At 41.3% G+C, this 20403-nt stretch overlaps 1 protein-coding gene across 7 annotated transcripts in view; it reads left to right on the forward strand.

Annotated features, from left to right (window-relative positions):
- The window catches only part of ST18 (ST18 C2H2C-type zinc finger transcription factor), a 218361-nt gene extending 215365 nt beyond the window's left edge, over nt 1-2996 (forward strand). For all 7 annotated transcript variants that reach the window (XM_080381467.1, XM_080381466.1, XM_080381465.1 and 4 more), the window contains one exon: nt 456-2996. In XM_080381467.1, coding sequence (XP_080237593.1) covers nt 456-596 — 141 coding nt within the window. In that variant the 3' untranslated portion in view covers nt 597-2996. The remainder of the gene's footprint in view (nt 1-455) is intronic.
- The last annotated feature ends 17407 nt before the right edge of the window (nt 2997-20403 follow it).

Here is a 20403-nt window from a genome sequence, read left to right on the forward strand (position 1 = left end):
CTGTTTCATACAGGTGATTTTTCAGGAGCCAACAAAACTCTACCTTCTCAAAAACTCCAGGTCCTTGATGTCTTGCAAATGCAGGCCAAATCCACCAGGGTACTTGGGTGTCCAGAGATACAGTCCCCTTTCCCAATCTCGAGTGCTGCTGGGAGATTAGGTGAGGACAGTTACAGGGATGTCAGCCACAGTCCCAGAGCCAAACAGGCCATAATAAAAAAACAAGTTACCCTGACAATGATGTCTCCAACCCCTTTTCTTGCTTGGAGAGTGTGTGGCTCCCCCAGCACTTCCCCTTCCTTTCTGCAACCCTTCCATTAATTTGGATGGCTGCCCTGTTTATGACTTCTCCCCAGTTGCCATACTGCTGCTTCTCCATGCTTTGGGGTTGGGTGTTTGGGTTTTTTTGGCCTTAATTTTCTCCTGCAATTATAATCTGTTTTGTCTTCATTTAGGGGCCAATCAGTGAGCAGAATTTTGAAGCATATGTAAATACACTCACAGACATGTACAGCAATCTGGAACGGGACTATTCCCCCGAATGCAAAGCTCTGCTGGAAAGTATCAAACAGGCAGTGAAGGGCATCCATGTGTAGGATGTGAAAGCTGCTGGGCAACAGAAATTACTTAACAGCAGTAAACTCCAGATGGATCTGTTAGGAGTTCATGTACTGCTAAGGGGTGTAGGTTGCCATGCTGCATTTACAATTGCAACATTGCACTAATTTTTTCCCAGCTGACATAAAAAAAAGAATAAAAACACAACAGACTATTTGTATTAACAGCAATGCACTCTGTTAGTATATTGTATTTATTTCAGTACGATTCCTTTTTTTTTCTTCTTTTGCACTCAGTTTTTGTAAAGTGAATGTAAAAAGTGTGTGCGACTATTTTTTATATTTTTTATTTATTTCTAATCAAAGAGTTGGTTTTTTTATCCTTTAACAGCATTTTTGCGGCCTGCCATATTTTTACAAATGTGTTTATTAATTTATTTTCCAATGGGATTTTAAATAGACTGAAAGTTATACTGTAAATTAAATAACTTGCTGGGTTTGTACAGGAAGAAAAAAAAAAAACTATGAAAGTAACAAATGACTGAACCGTGGTTCTAGTTTTATTTTCCTCACATCCTGCTTTTTTATAATGGCTTTGTATCAGAAATGGGTTTGCAGTAACACGAGATGTGAAGATGCATGGAATGAGAAGATAAATGGTGCCCACTAGTGGGCAACTTGGGCTCTTAAAAGCACAGTATGCTGGAAAACAGTGTGTTAAAGAATACGTTAGCAATAATGAAATATAGCAATCAGCAAAGCACTTGACTTGGCTGTGTGATTTAGCCTATGCGAATGATTATTTAAAATGTTTCAAGAGAACTTCAGATTTATTTTACCGCTGCAGTTTTTTTCAGAGTTAGCTCATGGAGGGAAATCACAATTATCTCTAAACAAGAAGGATAATTTGATAGGACTGGTACTCTTTTAGTACGAGACGTTGAGGTTTTAACTAAGTGACCAATATTGCTATGGATTTGGATTTGAAAAACGCAAACACATCCCAAGCTGAAGGCTTTGTACATAATGAACCGAACACATCTCCCCTGAAATGGCATTTAATACTGGGTTGAACTTAACGGCAGCTGAGAAGGCAGCAGTCTGGAGAGGAATAATACCACTCCAGCGCAACGGCGGTTGCTTTTCTTTTTGAACAAACGGTAGCAACACCGTGACCAGTTTATCCCATCCTTCTTCACTAAGACTAGGCTGATACTGAATTTGTTACCAGTCTTTTGGTCGGGTACCAAGTGCTACAGGGTGTACAGACAGACGGAGGTGTGGACAGACGAGCACTTGCACGGAGGTGCTGGCGTGCGCCTCAGTATCTGGTTAGCCTGGGTGTGGAACTTCTGAATCCGTCAGAAAGTAGTGGTTGCTATAACAGAGGCAATGTCTATTTCAGGGATTGTAAGTAATTAAGCATTGTTTCAAAAGTTTTTTTTATATTTATTTTTTTTAAGAAAAAGGTATAAACAACCAGCTAAACTGCCTTTTTTGTATGCACACACACCTCATGTGCATATGTGCCTCAGTGTAAATGTATACATGGATCTAGCATGTGTTTAATTTTTCCGTGCTATAATGAAAGTGTTTATTTTTATTAGCCGCATTTATATTTAGATTGAATATGATGGCATTCACAGGCTTGACATATACAATTATATTATTACTGTTCCTGCACAAAAGTACTATTCAAAAGTGATTCAACTCTCATGCACTGTGGTCACTGTTCTGCATTAGGTGGGGCTTGCTTTTTGTTTGAGGGTTGATTCAACTCTCCTATCTTAGTTTAGACAGGGGAAAATGTATGTTCTTAGGAGCTGTGTTTATTTTTAAATCGATTTTTCAAAAGCTACCATATGTGCTGTCAAATATAAATAGGAGGACACCAAACAAAAATTTGCTATTAAAGTTATTGTTCTTGCTAAAAAAACAAAACCCGAACATTTGTTATACTTGTTAAATGCATACAAAATGAGTTCACTCATTACAAAGACTAGAATTTAATTTACTAAATATTTTAACAAATTTGTTATATATTTTATTTAAGTAAAAATATCTCTTACTGACCTATGTATTTATTATTATGATTTACTATGGCTTCAGGTTAATTTATCTGTGTTTGGTTGTTTGCTCAGGATGTTCTGTGAAGTATGTTTGTATTTATTTGACTCCCTTGTACTTGATGTGTTTTGTAACGTGCACTGATTTTTTTTTCTTTTTGTTTTTTCTTTTTTTTTGTGTTTAAATGCATTGATGAGCTATAATGTAAATTAGACCTTTTGTAAAGAGCAATGATGTATGCATTTTTTAATTTGGAGTAGTTTGTATACTGTTTCTTCATACAATTAATATTTCTTACATCAAAACAACAAAATTGTGTTCTGTGCTGTACATTTGGTGTATGGTAGGAAATAAAATTGATAATGAAACATTGCAGCAAGTTTCTTGGGTTTTTTAGTCTCTAGATGCCGACTTGTATTACCCTTTCTTAACTGCACCTGGCACTATACAATGTATCAGATGTTTTACTTGTTTTGTGTATAAAATGTGTCATCCCCGTAAGTACATTTCTGGTATAAATAATTTAATAAGTGTTTTACTTTTTCAATTTGAAATAAGGAGGAGAAAAATGGCACTGCTTAAGAGCTTCTTTTCACTTCTGAAGGCAAAAAAAACCCCCAAGATAGTAATCACTGCATTATTTAATGCGTTCTCTTCTTGGCAGTTTTAGACTTCATTTACACTGATAAAGTACAGGATTTGTGCTGACCTTTAACAGCTGCTAAATGATGTTTAAACATAAAAGCCATTGTAAAGTTTCCAGCAATTTGGAACCGCCCACTGTTCCAGTGCAATTTTCTGCTGAGATTTGCAGTGCTTAGACATTGCACAAATAAAAATCTGCTGGTTTTAGAAAGACAGTATTTCCAGTACCTAATGGACTTTCTTTTTTCACTGCTCATTGTAGCGAAAACAGGCCAGTTTTATTTAGGATGCATGCTAATGGCTTCAGGAGCATTTCTTGTCTCAGATTCCAACTTCCTATGGACAGACCGAGAATGGTTTTCATTTAGAAAATAAGGTAATTTTGAAGCCCATAAAGTAGCTGGTAATTATTTATTTGAATAGACATAGTCAGATAAACAAAAATGGATTATGAGACCAGAAAAACTGACATGTTCTGCATTTCAATGTAGCAGAGGTTCAAAATTTGGATCATGACATGAATCCTGGATACTCACAAATCTTGCCGAGTTTGGTGCTGTGGAGTCGGCAAAGGGAGACAGACCTGTCTGGGAAGCTCTGCTCCACTGCGGTTCAGAGTTCTCATAGCTCTAGGACACTTACCCAAGGACAGGATTAACTGGTTCTTAAGTAATTAATAGCAACTTAAATAGTATTTCTTAATATGTCTTAAAGAACATAAACATACTGTTTTTTCAGGGTCCTTTAAATACAGTTTAACTTTAACTGTAGGCCATCAGGTCAGCAGACACTAATGGGATAGCCTCTTCTCTCACATCACAGATCAAGCAGAAACAGGTTTCTTTTTGCAATGTCCCTTAACACAGATAAAGACCGAGGCCAGCATTTTCATTTTTTCTGAGTGACTAAGCTCAACTTACAAATTTAGAAGGCCTTATTGTCAGATAGGCAGCACCCCACGGGTCATTTTTTTAAACATCTATATTAATTCTGACTAACTGCTGTTTATAAGGTTGGGGGAGTTATGAGGATATTAGGCTCTATGTACACCTAAGAAAACAATGCTGTATTCTCCAATATTTCCAGCAATCTGAGACAGGGACTGTGAGCAAATAAACATTTTCCCAAGTGTTTTTTGATAAGAAATATGATATCCACAGTTAATTGGTTAACTTATTATTATCTAAAGACTGTTCCTGCATTCATCTTTAAACAAATTGCTCTGATAGTGTTTATTTTAATGTTGAAATTATGGTCTTCCTCCATTAAAAAATAATTATGTAAACAGTTAAGCCATGTTCATTACTAAACTAACATAAGCCAGGGTGGGGGTGGGGAACAACGACCAAAACAACCAAAAATGTTGTACTTGAAATAACCTTTCAAACTATTTCCATCTTCTGAAGTTTCCATTTTCAGTAATTGTTCTCTATCTATGCCTATAGAAGGGGGAAAGTGCTTAATTCAGTAAAAATATATGAATTCCACTGAGTGAATTAACTTGAATAGGATTGAAGCTTTAAATATCAAAGAAAAGGAAAGGAGCATGAACAGTCAGCATTTGCTGTCCTGTTGGCTCAAGAAGTCTATCCTGTCTCTTAACTAATCATGACAAAGGTTTTTGAGTCTACAGTGTAGAAAACGGGTTCTGTTTTCTACTGCAATTTAATTTCTATTTACTAATGAAGCACCTCTTCTCTCCTGCTGGCTTAGTATATCTATATAATTATGTCATGTCGTGACTTTTCAACTCAGTGCCCCTTCATCCTTACTCCATATTGTACTTTTTTTTAAAAAAAAGAAAAAAGTCACAGGATTTCTCGATGGAAATTTGTTACTATGCAATGGCACAGAGTTGTGACAGAAGCTATCCCCTTAATTTCCTCCTGTGTTTCTTCAGTGCTATACATTCTACCTGTCTTGGCATTTCTGCTGTGCTTCAAGTTCCTTTATGATTTATTCAGCTGTATAACTTGGATGCTGCTAGATTTGTATCAGACAAAGTTCTTTGTTCATCTCGTTCAGAATACTGTGGGATGATAGAGCTCCATTTAGCTTTTGTGTAATGTAGGACAGTGACCTAGTTTCAGCACCTTTCAATATCTCATTCTGGCTTGTTTTCTTCTGTCTCTTTTGCTCTAGTAAGTCTTAGACAGCCAAGCTTACACATAATTTCATCAAGGATTAGTCTGATTTCCTGTCTGACTTCATGGTACAAATTGCTTCAACCGCATTTCATTCTTAACAAATGTTCCCAGGGACATTGTCCAAGTAAATCTCAGGACTTTTCAGTTATGTGATAAAAACGACGATTTAGGTTGCTGCTATCTGCTCCTAAAACTGTTACTGCACAAGATTTTTCCAAACAAGCTTTTGGTGCCCAGCACCAGATTTTGGTGCCCAGCTTCACATCCCTTGAAGGGGCCTAATTTTTAGAAGCTAAATTCACAGCTTTTTTTTGCCAAGCAGGCCTTTTCAAAATTCCCTTTTCTGGCCAATTCAAATGAATAGCTACTAAGTTTTCATACTATTATTTCATGGGATTGTTATATATATCTTGTTAACACCTATTTGCATCTACAGTGCACCATAGAATTCCAGGTGGGTACTTGTACCCACCGCAGGTACTGAAAAACAAAACGTCATCGATGTGACCCCGAGCCAAATTCTGACCCTTACCAAACTCCTTTTCTACTGCCTGTGCACACTTTTTTTCAGGTTCTGACAGAAAACCAAACAAGAATAAAAAAAACAAAGGACTGAACCTCATTCTTTATTCAGTTGAAGAGATCATCTGTCCAAAGCATTCCCTGTCACTGCTGCTGAAGCTGGAGCTGGGGCTTAAAGTATCTGGCCTGCAATCTTCCTTAATCACAGTTCTATGCAGCATTTCATGTGCACCCCCTGCTTACTTCTGACACAATAAGCAAAATCTGGATTAGGAGCCAGGTTCTATACTGATTTCAAATTTACTGGGATCAAATTCATTTGATCCTTTAGAAACAGGATGAGCTTAGTTCCCTTGGGAGGGAATTGCCTAGAACTGGGAGGCAGAGTCAGCTTCTTTAATCCTGGTGTCTGGTCCAAAAGATTTTAGGGAAGGAATGAAGGTTTTAAAAAGCTCATAAAAACCTGTTGGGAAAACGTGTATGAATTGGATTCCTTCGGAGAAAAATGCAATGCCATCTCCACAGACTGAAGAGCTGAGCTCTTTGAGGAGACACACGTGGCAGAGGCACTGCGCATCAGGCACCAGTGCTGAAGGCTGCGAGGGGATGTCTTGTGTTTCCCAGCTGGTGGGAGACAAAATGGCACCTCAAGAAACCTAGCTCTAGGCCCTACTCAGCCCGCCGGGTAACTCTAGCTCTGTTTTCCCATCTGTGAAACAAGAAGACTCTGAAGTGTATTAGGAATGAGCAACACCAGCCTTACAGAGGGGCATGCCTTACCTACGTGTATATACAGTGAGGGAAAAAGAGCCTGAGCATATGTAACAGCATACAGTAGCTATTATTGTGTGACTGGCACTATCAATTTCACAATGGTAATTGCTGTGTTTGATGGGAGAGAGCTGCAATACTGCCCTACATATTCAATGCCTTGACAGCAGTCATAACCCTGGTGCGATCACTTCATCCCCTGCATTTTAGAGGCGCTGCATGGTACCAGCCAAGGCAGTCAGATCTGCCGCTGACGTGGATCCTCTGCTTGCCAGAACCGGCTCTGCTCTGTACACGACACACAGGTTTTCTAGAAATCCCCACTTTTCCTCTTTCAAACACTATCAGCTCTTACGCACAGCCCATCATGTAGGTTTAGCTCTTTTTCTTCCCTCCTAAGGCATTACTACAGTCCTCATTTTATTCCTGTGCCTCTTGCATTGTTTCTCTTGAAGATATAGATCCTCCAGTTAGTGCTGATGGTCAGTCTGAAGCTAAATTTTCAAAATGCAGAAGTTAAATTTCAAAACAACAGAAGTGAAAGTTATAAAAGCAAAATCATTTTTTATTGAGATAATGGAGCTCCTACAGATTTTGTGAAAAATCAGCTGATTGCTGTGAGAGCAAAATTATGATTCACTGTAAGAGGGACGAGGAGGGAGGCTCAGCTGTTACAGATTCTGTTTGGCAAGGGCCGACTCCTGATCGGCACGATGTACAACCTGGACCAGCAGCAAGAGTTAGTGCAAAGCTGGCCAGAGAACTGCACTCTTGTGCGTGGTGTGGCATCAAAGCATGTAAACGGTACAAATTTTATGTGTGAGTATAAATATTTGAGCAAGAAAGCAGGCAGGCAAGCAGTGACTATAGCTCCTGTGTTTATAGTGACAGTGATGGGGTCAGGGGCACAGGGCAGAAGTCCACAGGAATCCGTCAGATGCCAGGCTACATCAGCTCAACCCGGTGCAGAACTGGTCTGTTTTCCAAACGTGGGTCTTTTCCTGTTTTGTCAAACTAAACATCCTCTCCAGCTTGTTGCGGTGTCATGACAAGTAGCGTTACTAACACTGCTTCTTGGGGAAACACACGATACCTCTCAGCTCTGACTCACCCTGAGATGGGTTCATGTCTAGAAGAATGAAGGTATTTCACAGCATCTGCTGGGCGGGCAAAGCCTTGCTGGGGAAAGTCCCCAGGAATGCAAAACCCCAACCGCCAGCACATCTGCTTTCACAGGCTGAGATTTCCTGGGGGTGGCTGCTGGTGGGAAAGGAACCAAGGTGCTTGCGTGCCTTTTCTCCTCCGCCTGTTAGCATATCCCTAGGGGCTGCAGCCCCCAGCCAGGTAGCAGCTGCCCAGCTGCGTTTCCTCCCTTTTCCATGCCCCCTACCCAGGCCAGGCTGGAGGCAACCCTTGGGTGGTGGTTTTTTTTCTGTCTGCTAGAGGCTTAAATCTTTCACCATCTTGGGAGCATAGTGTGACTGCAGCCATTGCTGGCTGGCCTGGCTGCCACCGTTCGTGATGCCCTTCTTATTACCAGATTAGAGGACATTGTCACGATGCGTATGAGGCCTTTCAGATAAGGCGCTGTACAAGTTCCAGCAGGTTCCAAATACAACAGCACAGCTTTCGCATCCAGCCTACAGGATCAGAGTTTATTTCCCCAATGCAGACAGCTTTGCACTGCCTTCCTGTTAATTAAAGTATTGATTACAATACCACACTGTTTACATGCAAGATTTTGCATGGTCTTGGCCATTCACGTGCAAATGAACTTGTAAGCCTTTCTGTGCCCTAAAATCTGCTGATGTCAGTCTTCCAAATCTAACTCCACGTTGTAGGACATGTGGCTTTCTATAGCTTAGCTCTGATGCCCCCAAGTCATATTATCTCAGTTCTGAGGTTCATTATGATAAATCTTTCACTGGTTTTAAATCAAAAACTTTAATTGTACTGTATTTATTCAGCTTAGGTTTTGTGTCCTGAAGGCAGCAGTTTTAATTGCATCATTTGTATAGTGGCTCAATATGTTTTGGTGTGAAAAGTGCATTATCACGTTTAATTTTGCATTTTTTTCCCCCATATGTTTTAGTTACACTAAAACTTCAGATGGGAAGTGATGGGGCTTTTCCACTGCTCTCTCATTCTCTCTTCAGTGTTTTTTAATGAGCTAAGACTGCACTATTTTTCTTTTGTTCTCATCAGTTGAGGTTTTAGGGAGCTGTTTATTTGTAGGGTAATTCTTGTATTTATGTAGAGCAAGGCATTAGACATTTTTATCCTCTACTTATTAACAAGCCAGATGGTACCGGCTGCTACCCACACAATTCCAATTATCAGATGGCAAACTGAAATATACGTGGGGCAAATGAGAAGATGTATATTAAAGAAGCATCATGGAGAATTGGCTTCTCAGAGATGTTGATTCACAAAGGGGTACTAGCAATTAGGGTGTGACAGCCTGCTGCTGAACGTACAGCATTGGCCTGGGGGCACAAGTGTTCAGCCTCCAAAATTTTAATACTGTCTCTCTCTTTCCCCTATGGTATGAATACTTACCTTCGAAATCTGATTTAGGTCTTTCATCCTTTAGATTTCTTGTCCGCTTCAGGGTGATATGTGATATCAAACCCAGTCAGTAAGTTATTGTACTCCAGAAAGATGCAGAAGAGCTGAAAATTAACATGAAGTTTGTGCATCACCTCTCCTAATACACCCTCACGCACCTCTTGGCATTGCACCTCAGTAACACAGGAATTGCTCTAACACTGAAGTGTAGGATCCAGCAAAGTATTGCTATTCCAGGTCTTAAATTGACCTAGAAATTACAACTTGCAGATGGATTTTTGCTTAAGGGCAACTTTTAACTTCTGGTTTAAATATAAGGAGGTCTGGCCATGCTTATTGTGCTTGACTTCGTGGTCTCTTAAAACAACTTTTGTTAATTCAGAACCTAGATTCAGTCCTTACTTAGGGATTCACCCTACATCAATGACACATGCTAATAATAAAGACCAAGTGTTTCAATGGCAGGTTTTATAACGCTTTTGGTTTTTTCAGGCCAGCCAGAAGATATAACCTCTGTAGGAAATGTGCTTGGGTAAAAATTGTGCTCTCATGCTTCCTTTATTTTGACATAGAATTGTACACATGAATTGGCTGGAAATATGGAGAATTATGTGGGGAAACTTTTTGAGTGACATTTCTATTCCTTTTCCCCACTGGCTCAAGCTGAAAGCAGCAACCCAAATCAAACTGTGGAGAAATTCATGTCCTGAGGTCAGATCAGCTAAAGGAATGTTATTTAAGCTAAAGTAATGGTTTTCCAAAGTCCTTCAGTTGTTCATATGGGCTACTATTAGGTTAATCATCCATACGACTGGATTTTGCAAAAGTTGTAATGTGAAGCATTTCAGATTGCCTTTAGATTCTGTTTATAGCATCCAATCAAGAGAACACCTTCTCTTTCAACAGCTGCTCTCACAATGCCAGGAAAAAGGTACTCTCCTTGCAGCTGTTCCTAGCGCTAATACTTACAAGCTACAGATGCTGGGGAAGTCTTTTAACAGGATGAGTCTGAAAAACAAACCTGCATGGTTTAAACACCATTTACACTTCAAACAGTTTACTATGTGCAAATGGTGCGTGTGCAAATTCACACTACTATTCACAGAGAAGTGAAAGGTGTGCAGGCATTTGTCTGCCATTTGGTTACACAAGTGCATGAATCTGCAACTGTGAAGAAGCTGGTGCTTCTGTCTCACCTTCCACCTGGGAAATGGGGGTGCTACTAATGTTTCTTTCATCTTGCTGTTACCAGTAGACTTAAGCAAGGTCTGCAGTGGTCTCTAGGATGCTCTCAAAATCCTAAGTGTAACTCGGTGATAGAGCCATTCACAAAGTCTTGGGGAGTTCAGACAGAGCTTTTGCACCTGGGTTACCAGCTACAAAAGAAAACCCCAAACCATTGTCCAGTGTTTGTTCAATAAACGCTCCCTCCAGTGAAAGCAGCCCATTGCCTACTTTGTGTTACTGATGCTACTCAAAAAGGTTAGGCAAAACAGGGAAGTTCAAAACAAGCATCTCCTTGAAGCTCCAGGGTGCAACTGACAGTCTCTCCCAGTCTACACAATTGTCACAGAGGTTAGCTTTTTTGCTTCAGTTCTTTAAAATCCGCAAGGCCAAAGTTTCATTTGATTTCTCAGAATAAGAAAGTCAACATGATCAGATGCTTGAAGATCACTGACATCCAAATTATTGTCAGGTCTGGATTGCAAAGAAGTGATTCAATAGCTGAACATCTGTGTACTCGCTCACGTAGAGTTGCTGTTTCACCCACAAGCAGCTGTGGAGTAGACAGGCAAAATTCTCTACATGGCGATAATTACAGTGTGCATTACAAAGGAGGCATATTCATAAGAGCATGCAATCAGTTCGGGTTTTTTAAACTTTGGAACAGAGCAACACTGCTAGATCCAAGGCTAATATATATAAAATAGGTTTCTCAGCCAAAATAGAGCAACATGTAGTCAGACCTCCACAAGATTAGGAAATTCACTTACTAAGCAGGAAACTTTTTTCCACTCTTAGTTTCGCTTCCATAGAAGCAGTGATAAAGAGCTACCCCAGGCACCCAAACTCTTCCAGAGACTGAAATACGACTGCTTCTCTATGGATTTGCAATTTGCTTTAATAGGCTTTTATTGCTCGCTACACATGCCTGCCTGTTCTATCTTAGGCAGTGGCATTAGCCATTATATTATCATTACTTACCACCAGGTTAGTGGTGACAGCTGAGTATCCTTATCAGAGCTGGTGATCTTTTAATCTCTTATTTTATGCTCTTTCAGCCTCTTGGTTACATCTTTATATGAACACTACTGCAGCCAGGGGAAAAAAAAAAAAGAAAAAAAAAAAGCTTACAATGAAATCTTTCTTTCACCCAAGGCAAGCAGCTAGGCAGCACAGAAAGCCTATGAAGTAGAGCTCAAATGAGATAGAATAGGATTTAACTCATGCATAAGCCTTGTGTGCTTGCACAGGACTGCCTTTTCCCTACATTCTGGATCTATGAGCTCAACTTTCTTTTTCATTGCTAGGAGATGAAAGGCATTCAAGTATGAAGCAGTGCATTCCTTGGGTTAATTCTGACACTTTGGATTTGTTGTTTCAGGGTTCACATGTGAATATGAGTATGCTAGTGTGACATTCTGGGGATCCCTGCCCATGCACCCAGAGAGAACAGTCTCACCCCAGGTAAACAGAGCAGCCTGGACTATCACAGAAGTGAGTATATCATCAAACATAAGAATTACGCCAAAGTACAAGAAGATTAAACTATGTCAGGAGTTCAGTCCTGTAACATCTTATAAAATGGCTCTACTTTATTATCACAGGGGTTTCTAGTACAGTAATGAATACACAGCAAATTCCTTTTCTAAGTAGTAGTTTGGTTCATGTGTTTACATGACATTTGTGGTGAAGAGAATAGGAATCAAGTTATTAATGGGTTTTTACCAGCAGCAAGTCTTGTTTTTGCACTTGAAATATTCAGTAGCTGTATCTTATTCGTTATCTAAACAGGCTCCAAAATTTCACAAATTTTTCTCTGAGGGAAGATACCAAGCACAGCAAGATTTGTGAGGGGAAAAAAATGATAGGTCACCGTGTAAAAGCAAACCAGCTGTCAAGGTTTTGCTTGTTCCCTTAATAGGTAGCTGTGGAAAAGCATTGTTTGGATAGAATAATTGCAAATCTGGGATTGTGGCATTATGCTGTGTGCACAGCAAGAAAATAACGAAATGGAAGGTTTAATTTAAAGCAAAAAAAAAAATTAATTTAAAGGAAAACCCATTGGAGAGGGAGAGGGAGTGAGATGAAGGGTGGTAATGGGAACCCTGCTCCTGCCTGCATTCAGGGCCAGGTTGAAGATGCGGGCTGAGCATGGACTATGGAGAAAGATCCTTGCTGAGCCTAAATATAATTTTCTGACATACCTGGCACAAAGCTGCGTGGGAAAGAGGCACCTACCGATGACTCTATGTGCTTAAAGCACAGGATATCCAGACATTGATGGTGTTGCGGGCCCCCTGCTGGGAAAAGCCTATGGGGTGGGTACAGGCACCCTCTGCCTCCCGGGAGAAGCAGGCTGGGTTTGCTGGCGTGGGGACAGACCTGCAGTGCCCAGGTTTGGTCCCGATGGCAACCCCCTTGCCTAAAGCCTGCAGAGAAGCGTTTGTCCATCATAGCCCACACACAAGGATGTGTCCCTGAGTGGCACTCAAGACTTTCTTACAGCAGCAGTCCCCAGGGCTCCAGGGTGCTATAACAGTTTACACTAAGTGGAATTCATCCCCATGTATCTTAAATCCAACAACAGAGAACAAAAATTTGGCAAGATGCTTCAACATGTTAGTGTGAGTTGAACACAGTTGTTCTGCTGACCTTAATGGCGCTATTCACACACTTACAGTAAGGTGTGCACTGAAGTATGTTGCTGAATCAGCTCTTTTGTGTATACTAAAATGTAACAGTGATTTCTGCAATCAAAGCCAGTGCCAAGCTCTGGTACATCCCTGCCTAGAGGCAAGATATTAGACCATTGCTGCTGTGTGTAGTAGCTGGCATTGCAGCTCCTCTTCCCAGGCTTGCTGAAGATGAGCAGGAAGCATCCACACAAATTGGCTCATGCTGCTTCTTTAATAATTCATGTATTTTTTCTCTCTTCTATAGTTAATGAACCTCCCCCACTCTCACCCTCATTCTCTCTCCCTCTCCCATTCAGTCAGTTTGTTGTGGTTTCATGTATCTAATCCATCTGTCACTCGATTACAGCTATCGAGCACCTGTTATGGATTTCTAGAGTTTCATTCAAGCTGTTGACAAGTTATTCACAAATTGGCCCTTGTCACACTGTCATCGGTGGAGTGCACTTTAGTGAATTCTTTTGGGTACACAAAATAATGAACAGAAGACAGCGAGGCTTGTGAATTAAGCAGTTTCATGTCCCCAATATTTAAAGAACTGTTAACAGATTGGAAATTTCTTGTTGGTGATATATTTTTCAAGCCCTTTTCTTAAAATATTTTGTCTTCTCCATCCAGACCCTTTTTGCATGAATAATCACAACACAACTTGCTTGAGTTGTCAGGGTAAGCTATGTTGACAATGACACCTCATTTTATGCAGCCTATGTTGCAGCTGCAACACGTTGATCGTTGCCTCCTCTGCACAGTCCTCCTTGCCTGCGTTGCTTTGGTAGTAGCAGGGAAAGCAGAGGGCTGCCTGGCTAGCCCTCATTAGCTGCAAAGCTGTTCTTCTCCAGTGGTCATTTTATTTTGCTCCAGAGAACACCAGGCAAAAATCAGGTACCGGAGGTGACCAGGGTCACTATCCAAGCGTGAAGCATCTCTTAAGCAAAGCTTAAAAAAGTTAGGGTTAAAAGCAGGTTCAGCTATGCCTTGCAAAATTCTCCCTTTCCTAACAAAAATCTCAAAATCTCAATACCAGAAAATCTAGAAGTAAAGTTTTTCACCCAGTTTTTACCTCTGTTTCCATACAGTTGGTGCTTACCCCTTAGACTTTTGTCCTGCACTGCTTATGTACCTCCCAGCTTCTGTCTGTGCTCTGCTGTCATTCCCCAAATGCTCGACATTATAAACACTTTCTGAGTGTGTAGTAAGGACCTTGAAAGTAATGTGGTACCAGGATAACATAAGCTAAAAGAGAATTCTAAACCATTTTCACAGTGCAGTGTGTTGATGGTGTATAAGAATGCATTTGCAAATGAAGACAGTGTGATTGATCTGTTTGCAGCTATGAAATAAGTTATTTATGTGCAACTTGGCTCGAAACAAGTAAATGTAGTGCATGCATATCGGTATATTTAAATCTATTTTGCATCAATAAACATATGTACATTTTTCTAGTGTAGTCTGCGAATCCTTTGAATAAGATTGCAGGGCTTCAGTGTTTTGATTGTTAAAGAGGATTCCCCCCCCCCTCCCCCCCAAATTCAGAAGGATAGAAACTAAAGTTTAACAATTGCCTTCTCCATATGGGGTGCTAACCTATGCATTATATATTATTATATAAGTCTGTATGTCAGGGAGTATTTTGACTGCCTAGAGCTTAATGACAGTGACAACAGGGCTGAGTGTTTATGGGTAAGAATCAGGAGGGCCAACAAGGTGTATATCCCGGTGGGAGTCTGTTATGGACCACCCAACCAGGATGAAGAGGTAGATGAAAATTCTACAAGCAACCAGGAGAAGTCTCAAGATCGCTAGCCCTTGTTCTCATGGGGAACTTCAATCTACTGGATGTCCACTGGAAATACAATACAATGGAGAGGAAACAGTCTAGGAGGTTCCTGGAGTATATGGAAGAGAAGCACCTGGCACAGCTCGTCAGTGAGCCAGTCAGGGGAGATGCCCTGCTGAACCTGCTCTTCACAAACAGGGAAGGACTGGTGGGTGATGTGGTGGTTGGAGGACATCTGGGGCATAGCGATCATGAGATGATAGATTTTTTGATTCCCAGAGAAGTAAGGAGGGGGGGTGTGTCAACAGAATCACTACCTTGGACTTCTAGAGGGACAGTTTAGGAGACTGGTAGATGGAGTCCCATGGGAGATAGTTCTGAAAGGGCCAAGGGGTCCAGGAAGCCTGGACATTCTTCAGGAAGGTAGTCTTAAAGGTGTAGAAGCTGGTCATCCCCATGTGTTGAAAGATGAGCCAGCGGGGAAGAAGATCAGCCTGGCTGAACAGAGAGCTTTGTCTGGAACTTGGGGAAAAAAAGAGTTTACCAGCTTTGGAAGAAGAGGCAAGCAACTCTGGAAGACTATAAGGATGTCATGGGGTTAGACGGGGCAAAGATCAGAGAAGCAAAAGCTCAGCTAGAACTCAGGCTGGCAAATGGTGGCAAATGCTGTAAAAGATAACAAAAAATGTGTTTACAAATATGTTAGAAACAAAAGGAGGACCAAGGATAATCTTCATCCTGTATTGGATGTGGCTGGGATCATTGCCACAAAGGATGAGGAACTGGCTGAGGTACTTAATGTTTTCTTTACCTGAGTCTTTAGTAGTAAGACCAGCTTCCCTCTGGGTACTCAGCCCCCTAAGCTGGAAGACAGGGATGAGGAGCAGCAGAATTAAGTCCCCATAGGTGAGGAGGAAACAGTTAGTAACCTGCTGCTCTACTTAGACATGCACAAGTCTATGGGGCAGATGGGATCCACACAAGGGTACTAAGGGAGTTGGCTGAAGAGCTTGCTAAGCTGCTCTCTATCATTTACCAACAGTCTTGGCAAACTGGGAAGGTCCCAAAAGACTGGAAGTTAGCCAAGGTGACACCCATCTACAAGGGCAGGAAGGAGGATCCAGGGAACTACAGATCTGCCAGCCTGACCTCAGTGTAGGGGAACATCATGGAGCAGGTCATCCTGGATGCCTTCACGTGGCACATGCAGGAGAACTGGGGGATCAGGCCCAGCCAGCATAGGGTTATGAAAGGCAGGTCCTGCTTGACTAACCTGATCTTCTACAAGATGACCCACCTAGTGGCTGAGGGAAAAGCTGTGGATGCTGTCTGCCTGGACCTTAGTAAAGCCTTTGACATCATCTCCCACAGCATTCTCCTGGAGGGACTGGCTGCTCATGGCTTGGACAGGTGTACTTTATGCTGGGTGAAAAGCTGGCTGGCTGGCTGAGCCCAAAGGGTGGTGGTGAAGGGAGTTACATCCAGCTGGTGGTTGGTCACAAGTGGTGCTTCCCAGGGCTCAGTACTGGGGCCAGTTCTGTTTAATATCTTTATCAATGATCTGGACAAGGGGATTGAGTGCACCCCCAGTAGGTTTTCGGATGACACCAAGTCAGAGGTGGGGGTGGGGAGTGGGAGGAGTGCTGATCTGCTTGAAGGTAGGAAAACTTTACAGAGGGATCTGGGCAGGCTGGACTAAAAAGCCAAGGCCAGTTTGAGGTTCAACAAGAAGAAGTGTCAGGTCCAGCACCTGAGTCACAACAACCCCACACAATACTACAGGCTTGGAGAAGGGTGGCTGGGAAGCTGCCTGGCAGAAAAAGACCTGAGGGTGCTGGTTGATGGCTGGCTGAACATGAGCCAGCAGTTCTCTGGTGCCCAGGTGGCCAAGAAGGCCAACAAGCATCCTGGCTTGTGTCAGAAACCGTGTGGCCAGCAGGACCGGGGCAGTGATCATCCCCCTGCACTGCGCACTGGTGAGGCCGCACCTCGAACACTGTGTTCAGATTTGGGCCCCTCACTGCAAGAGGGACATAGAAGTGCTGGAGCATGTCCAGAGATGGGCAGTGAAACTGGTGAAGTGTCTCTAGCACAAATCTTATGAGTAGTAGCTGAGAGAACTGGGTTTCTTCAGTCTGGAAAGGATGCTCAGGGAGGATCTTACTGCTCTCTACAGCTACCTGAAAGGAGCTTGTAGCAAGGTGGGTGTTGGTCTCTTCTCCCAGATAACAAGCAGCAGGACAAGTGGAAATAGTCTCCAGTTGCACGAGGGGAGGTTTAGATTGGATATCAGAAAAAAATTCTTCACTGAAAGGGTGGTCAAGCATTGGAACAGGCTGCCCAGGGAGGTGGTAGAATCACCATCCCTGGAGGTGTTTAAAAAATGTGTAGATGTGGCACTTAGGGACATGGTTTAGTGGTGGACTTGGCAGTCCTGGGTTAACAGTGGGACTCGATGATATCAAAGGTCTTTTCCAACCTAAATGATTCTATGGTTCTATGATTCTAATATATCACTAGATAATTGTCTGGCAATTGCAAAGGGGCTAAATTACTTCTGATCACTTATTAGATTTCTTACTGCTTAGGGGTTTCATGATGTAAGATACATTTTCCTTTGTGGTTTCACAGAGAGAAATCCAGACAGTCTGATCATTGCCCTGATAAACCAACAGGTGGCAGGACTTCAAAGCAAACTGTGAAATAATAAAGCCATGTTCCATTATAACAAAGCTTAAAATAGAAAGTGCAGCTGTCTCAGTAGTTAATACCTTAACAGTTAACTCAGAAGAAGTTCTTTTTAGAGTTTTTTGAATATAACTACTCAATGTTCAGTCTGTGAACCCTTGCAGTTCAAATACTCACAAAAAAAATTCTTCCAAATAAAAAAAAAAAAAAATTCAGGGGAGTTATGGACTAAATTTGTAAGGGAATTTAGGTATTAGAGGATGCTGATAGGTACCCATAATATTTAAAGCATATAAGATTCAGATTTGCAGAAATACTTCAGATACCTAAATATTTAGTTACTTAAGCTCACATGATACTGATCACCTTTAGGGATCCCAGCATAAATAAGTTATGATAATAAATCCCACTTTCAAAACCAATTCATTTCCTTTGCACCAGATCATAAGACCAAATTATGTACCTGAAAAGGCTTCGCTGAGAGTTTTAAAACCAGATCACAGTGAAACCATCAGTGCAAATCAGTAATAACACCTTCCCACCTGCTGCTGTCCAACGCATTCAAATCAGCCCAATCACAACTTCAGTACGACAGTAATGAACTCCTCTGAGCCTGCCTCCAACGGAGGCTCTGCAAGTCCTGACACCAGGGGTTTACCCTGGATACCAAAACAATCCTTTCATTAGTGGCTTACCCATCCATCAGTGTCCTCAGCATGCCTGAGGCATGCTGTCTGCCAGGACCACAGCAGAAAAATAAACACAGGCCACCTCTAGATGGAAGGAAAGACCAACTCCAGCCTACGTGACGGCTGAAGGATAATCAGAATAATAGAATAAGCTCAGCAGAGATGGCCTTCAAGACAGGCAGAGGTTTTGACAACTAGGTCACAGACTGCTTATGCAGTCGACTTGGCTGTGGTGCCCGAGTCCAGCAAAGAGTTCGCAGCCAAGGATCCTGAGCGAGGGGAGCCACCTCTAAACTGGCATCACATCAGTTGCTTAGACACATAAGCTCCATTCTTCAGTCTTGCACTATTGGCTAATTTAGGCAGCTCCCTGCTCAACTGTTTGCCTTAAAAAGCTGAAAATCCCTTTCTTACAAGCTTAACAATTCCCATATAGGGATCCCAAGCTGCAAACAGGCACTCAAGTTGGTGCTGAAATTCCAAGCTGCGAGTAGCCGAGGAATTGTGTTGTGCTCCTCTGCCAAACAATGCTGAAAACCATCTAAATAAATCCCTTCAAATCCTAAATCTTGCTGGCTATGAGGAAACTAGGCTAAGGGAGCTTAAAACACTTTTAAAAATAATGTAGGATCCTAAGGCACTTACGTGCCTTTGAAAAATTTACCTTTAAAAGGGGAATGCTGGAAAGTGATTTACTTCTCAAGTATCACCATTAACTTTGTGAAATTATTCCTGAAGTGTGCATGAATAAAAATTACTCACAGAAATAAGGATATCACCATCTGTCTAAATAAAAAGGAAGCATAAAACAGGCTCAAAACCATATTGGTGTTTGAGCTTTTCCAATGAAACTTTAAAATGAATAGGTTTTCATTGGCTTTATAAAAAATGTGTATAAAAATGTATAAAAAATATATATTTATAAAAAAATATATATAATGTGTTCCTTCTAATATTTTTTAACATATAAACCCAACATGTTCTCTAAGTATTTCTGATGGGTGTCTGGGCATTTGATTAAAGGATCCTGGTAATGAGGATATCTTGGTACCTTGAATTAGTTTTTTGGACAGTGCCAAAAACAAGTCTCAGGTGTTTTATAACTGAAGTATTTTACTGTAGGAACACTCACTCCCAACAGCCCAAGTCTTATTTCTGTATGAAAAAATAATAAAGGTTTATAAAATTTACATGTTTTACCTTCTTTTCAGTTGGTGTTAGTCTTTTGTTTTCAATTATGTGATTTAAGTGTGCTCCTTCCTACCCTGAAGAGGTTCAAGGAGTGAATAGTTTCCAGGAAAAAAGTATCTTTTGCAGAAGCAGCTGTTGAAGATCCTTAACAGAACTGGATAAATGTGGGATAGATTCAGGTCTTGGTTACATCACTGAAAAATCAGCACAAGTCTCATTTTTATACATGCTTCTGATGTTGCTGCATTTGCATAATATGGCCCTGTGGTGGGCTAAGCAGAACACCTTTCCTTAGTACTGCTTAGTTGTCTGCTCTCTTGAGCAAAAGCAGGCTTTGCAAATCTACTAATTTCATTCAAATGCTTTTCTTCTCAGCAGCTCTCAAACATTTTAAAACTGAGCTTTTTCCTTTATAAATTTGGTCCCCTTTATGGTCACATATGTGAATGTCCTACACGTATTGTCATCTCCAGCGTGCCCCAAACTCTACATCCCAACCTCCACCCCACTTCCCATTTTCATGGAGTCTATTTCCCCTAAAAAGATCTTTGATACTTTAGAAAGCCACCACTGCCGAAGTTATGTGCTCTGTTCTTTCCTGCAGCCCACATGGCTCTCAGCAACCCAACCCAGAGCTGCCTCTGAGAAGGGAAATCTGTGAGAAGGTTGGTAGTACACAGCAGGGGATCAATGTGAGCCAAGACAAAAAACAAAGGAATTTTTTTCTTAGATCTTATGCTCTGGAATGTATTGAGCCTTTCCTGTACATCACCACTTCAAGTACTATTGGTCCAACTTGCTGTCTCTCGAGCCATGCAGGCAGTTGTGAGGCTGAGGTGGCTTTGTGGCAGTCAGTCATGCTGT

Source organism: Falco punctatus, assembly GCF_963210335.1.
Source record: "Falco punctatus genome assembly, chromosome: 3".
Taxonomy (NCBI): domain Eukaryota; kingdom Metazoa; phylum Chordata; class Aves; order Falconiformes; family Falconidae; genus Falco; species Falco punctatus.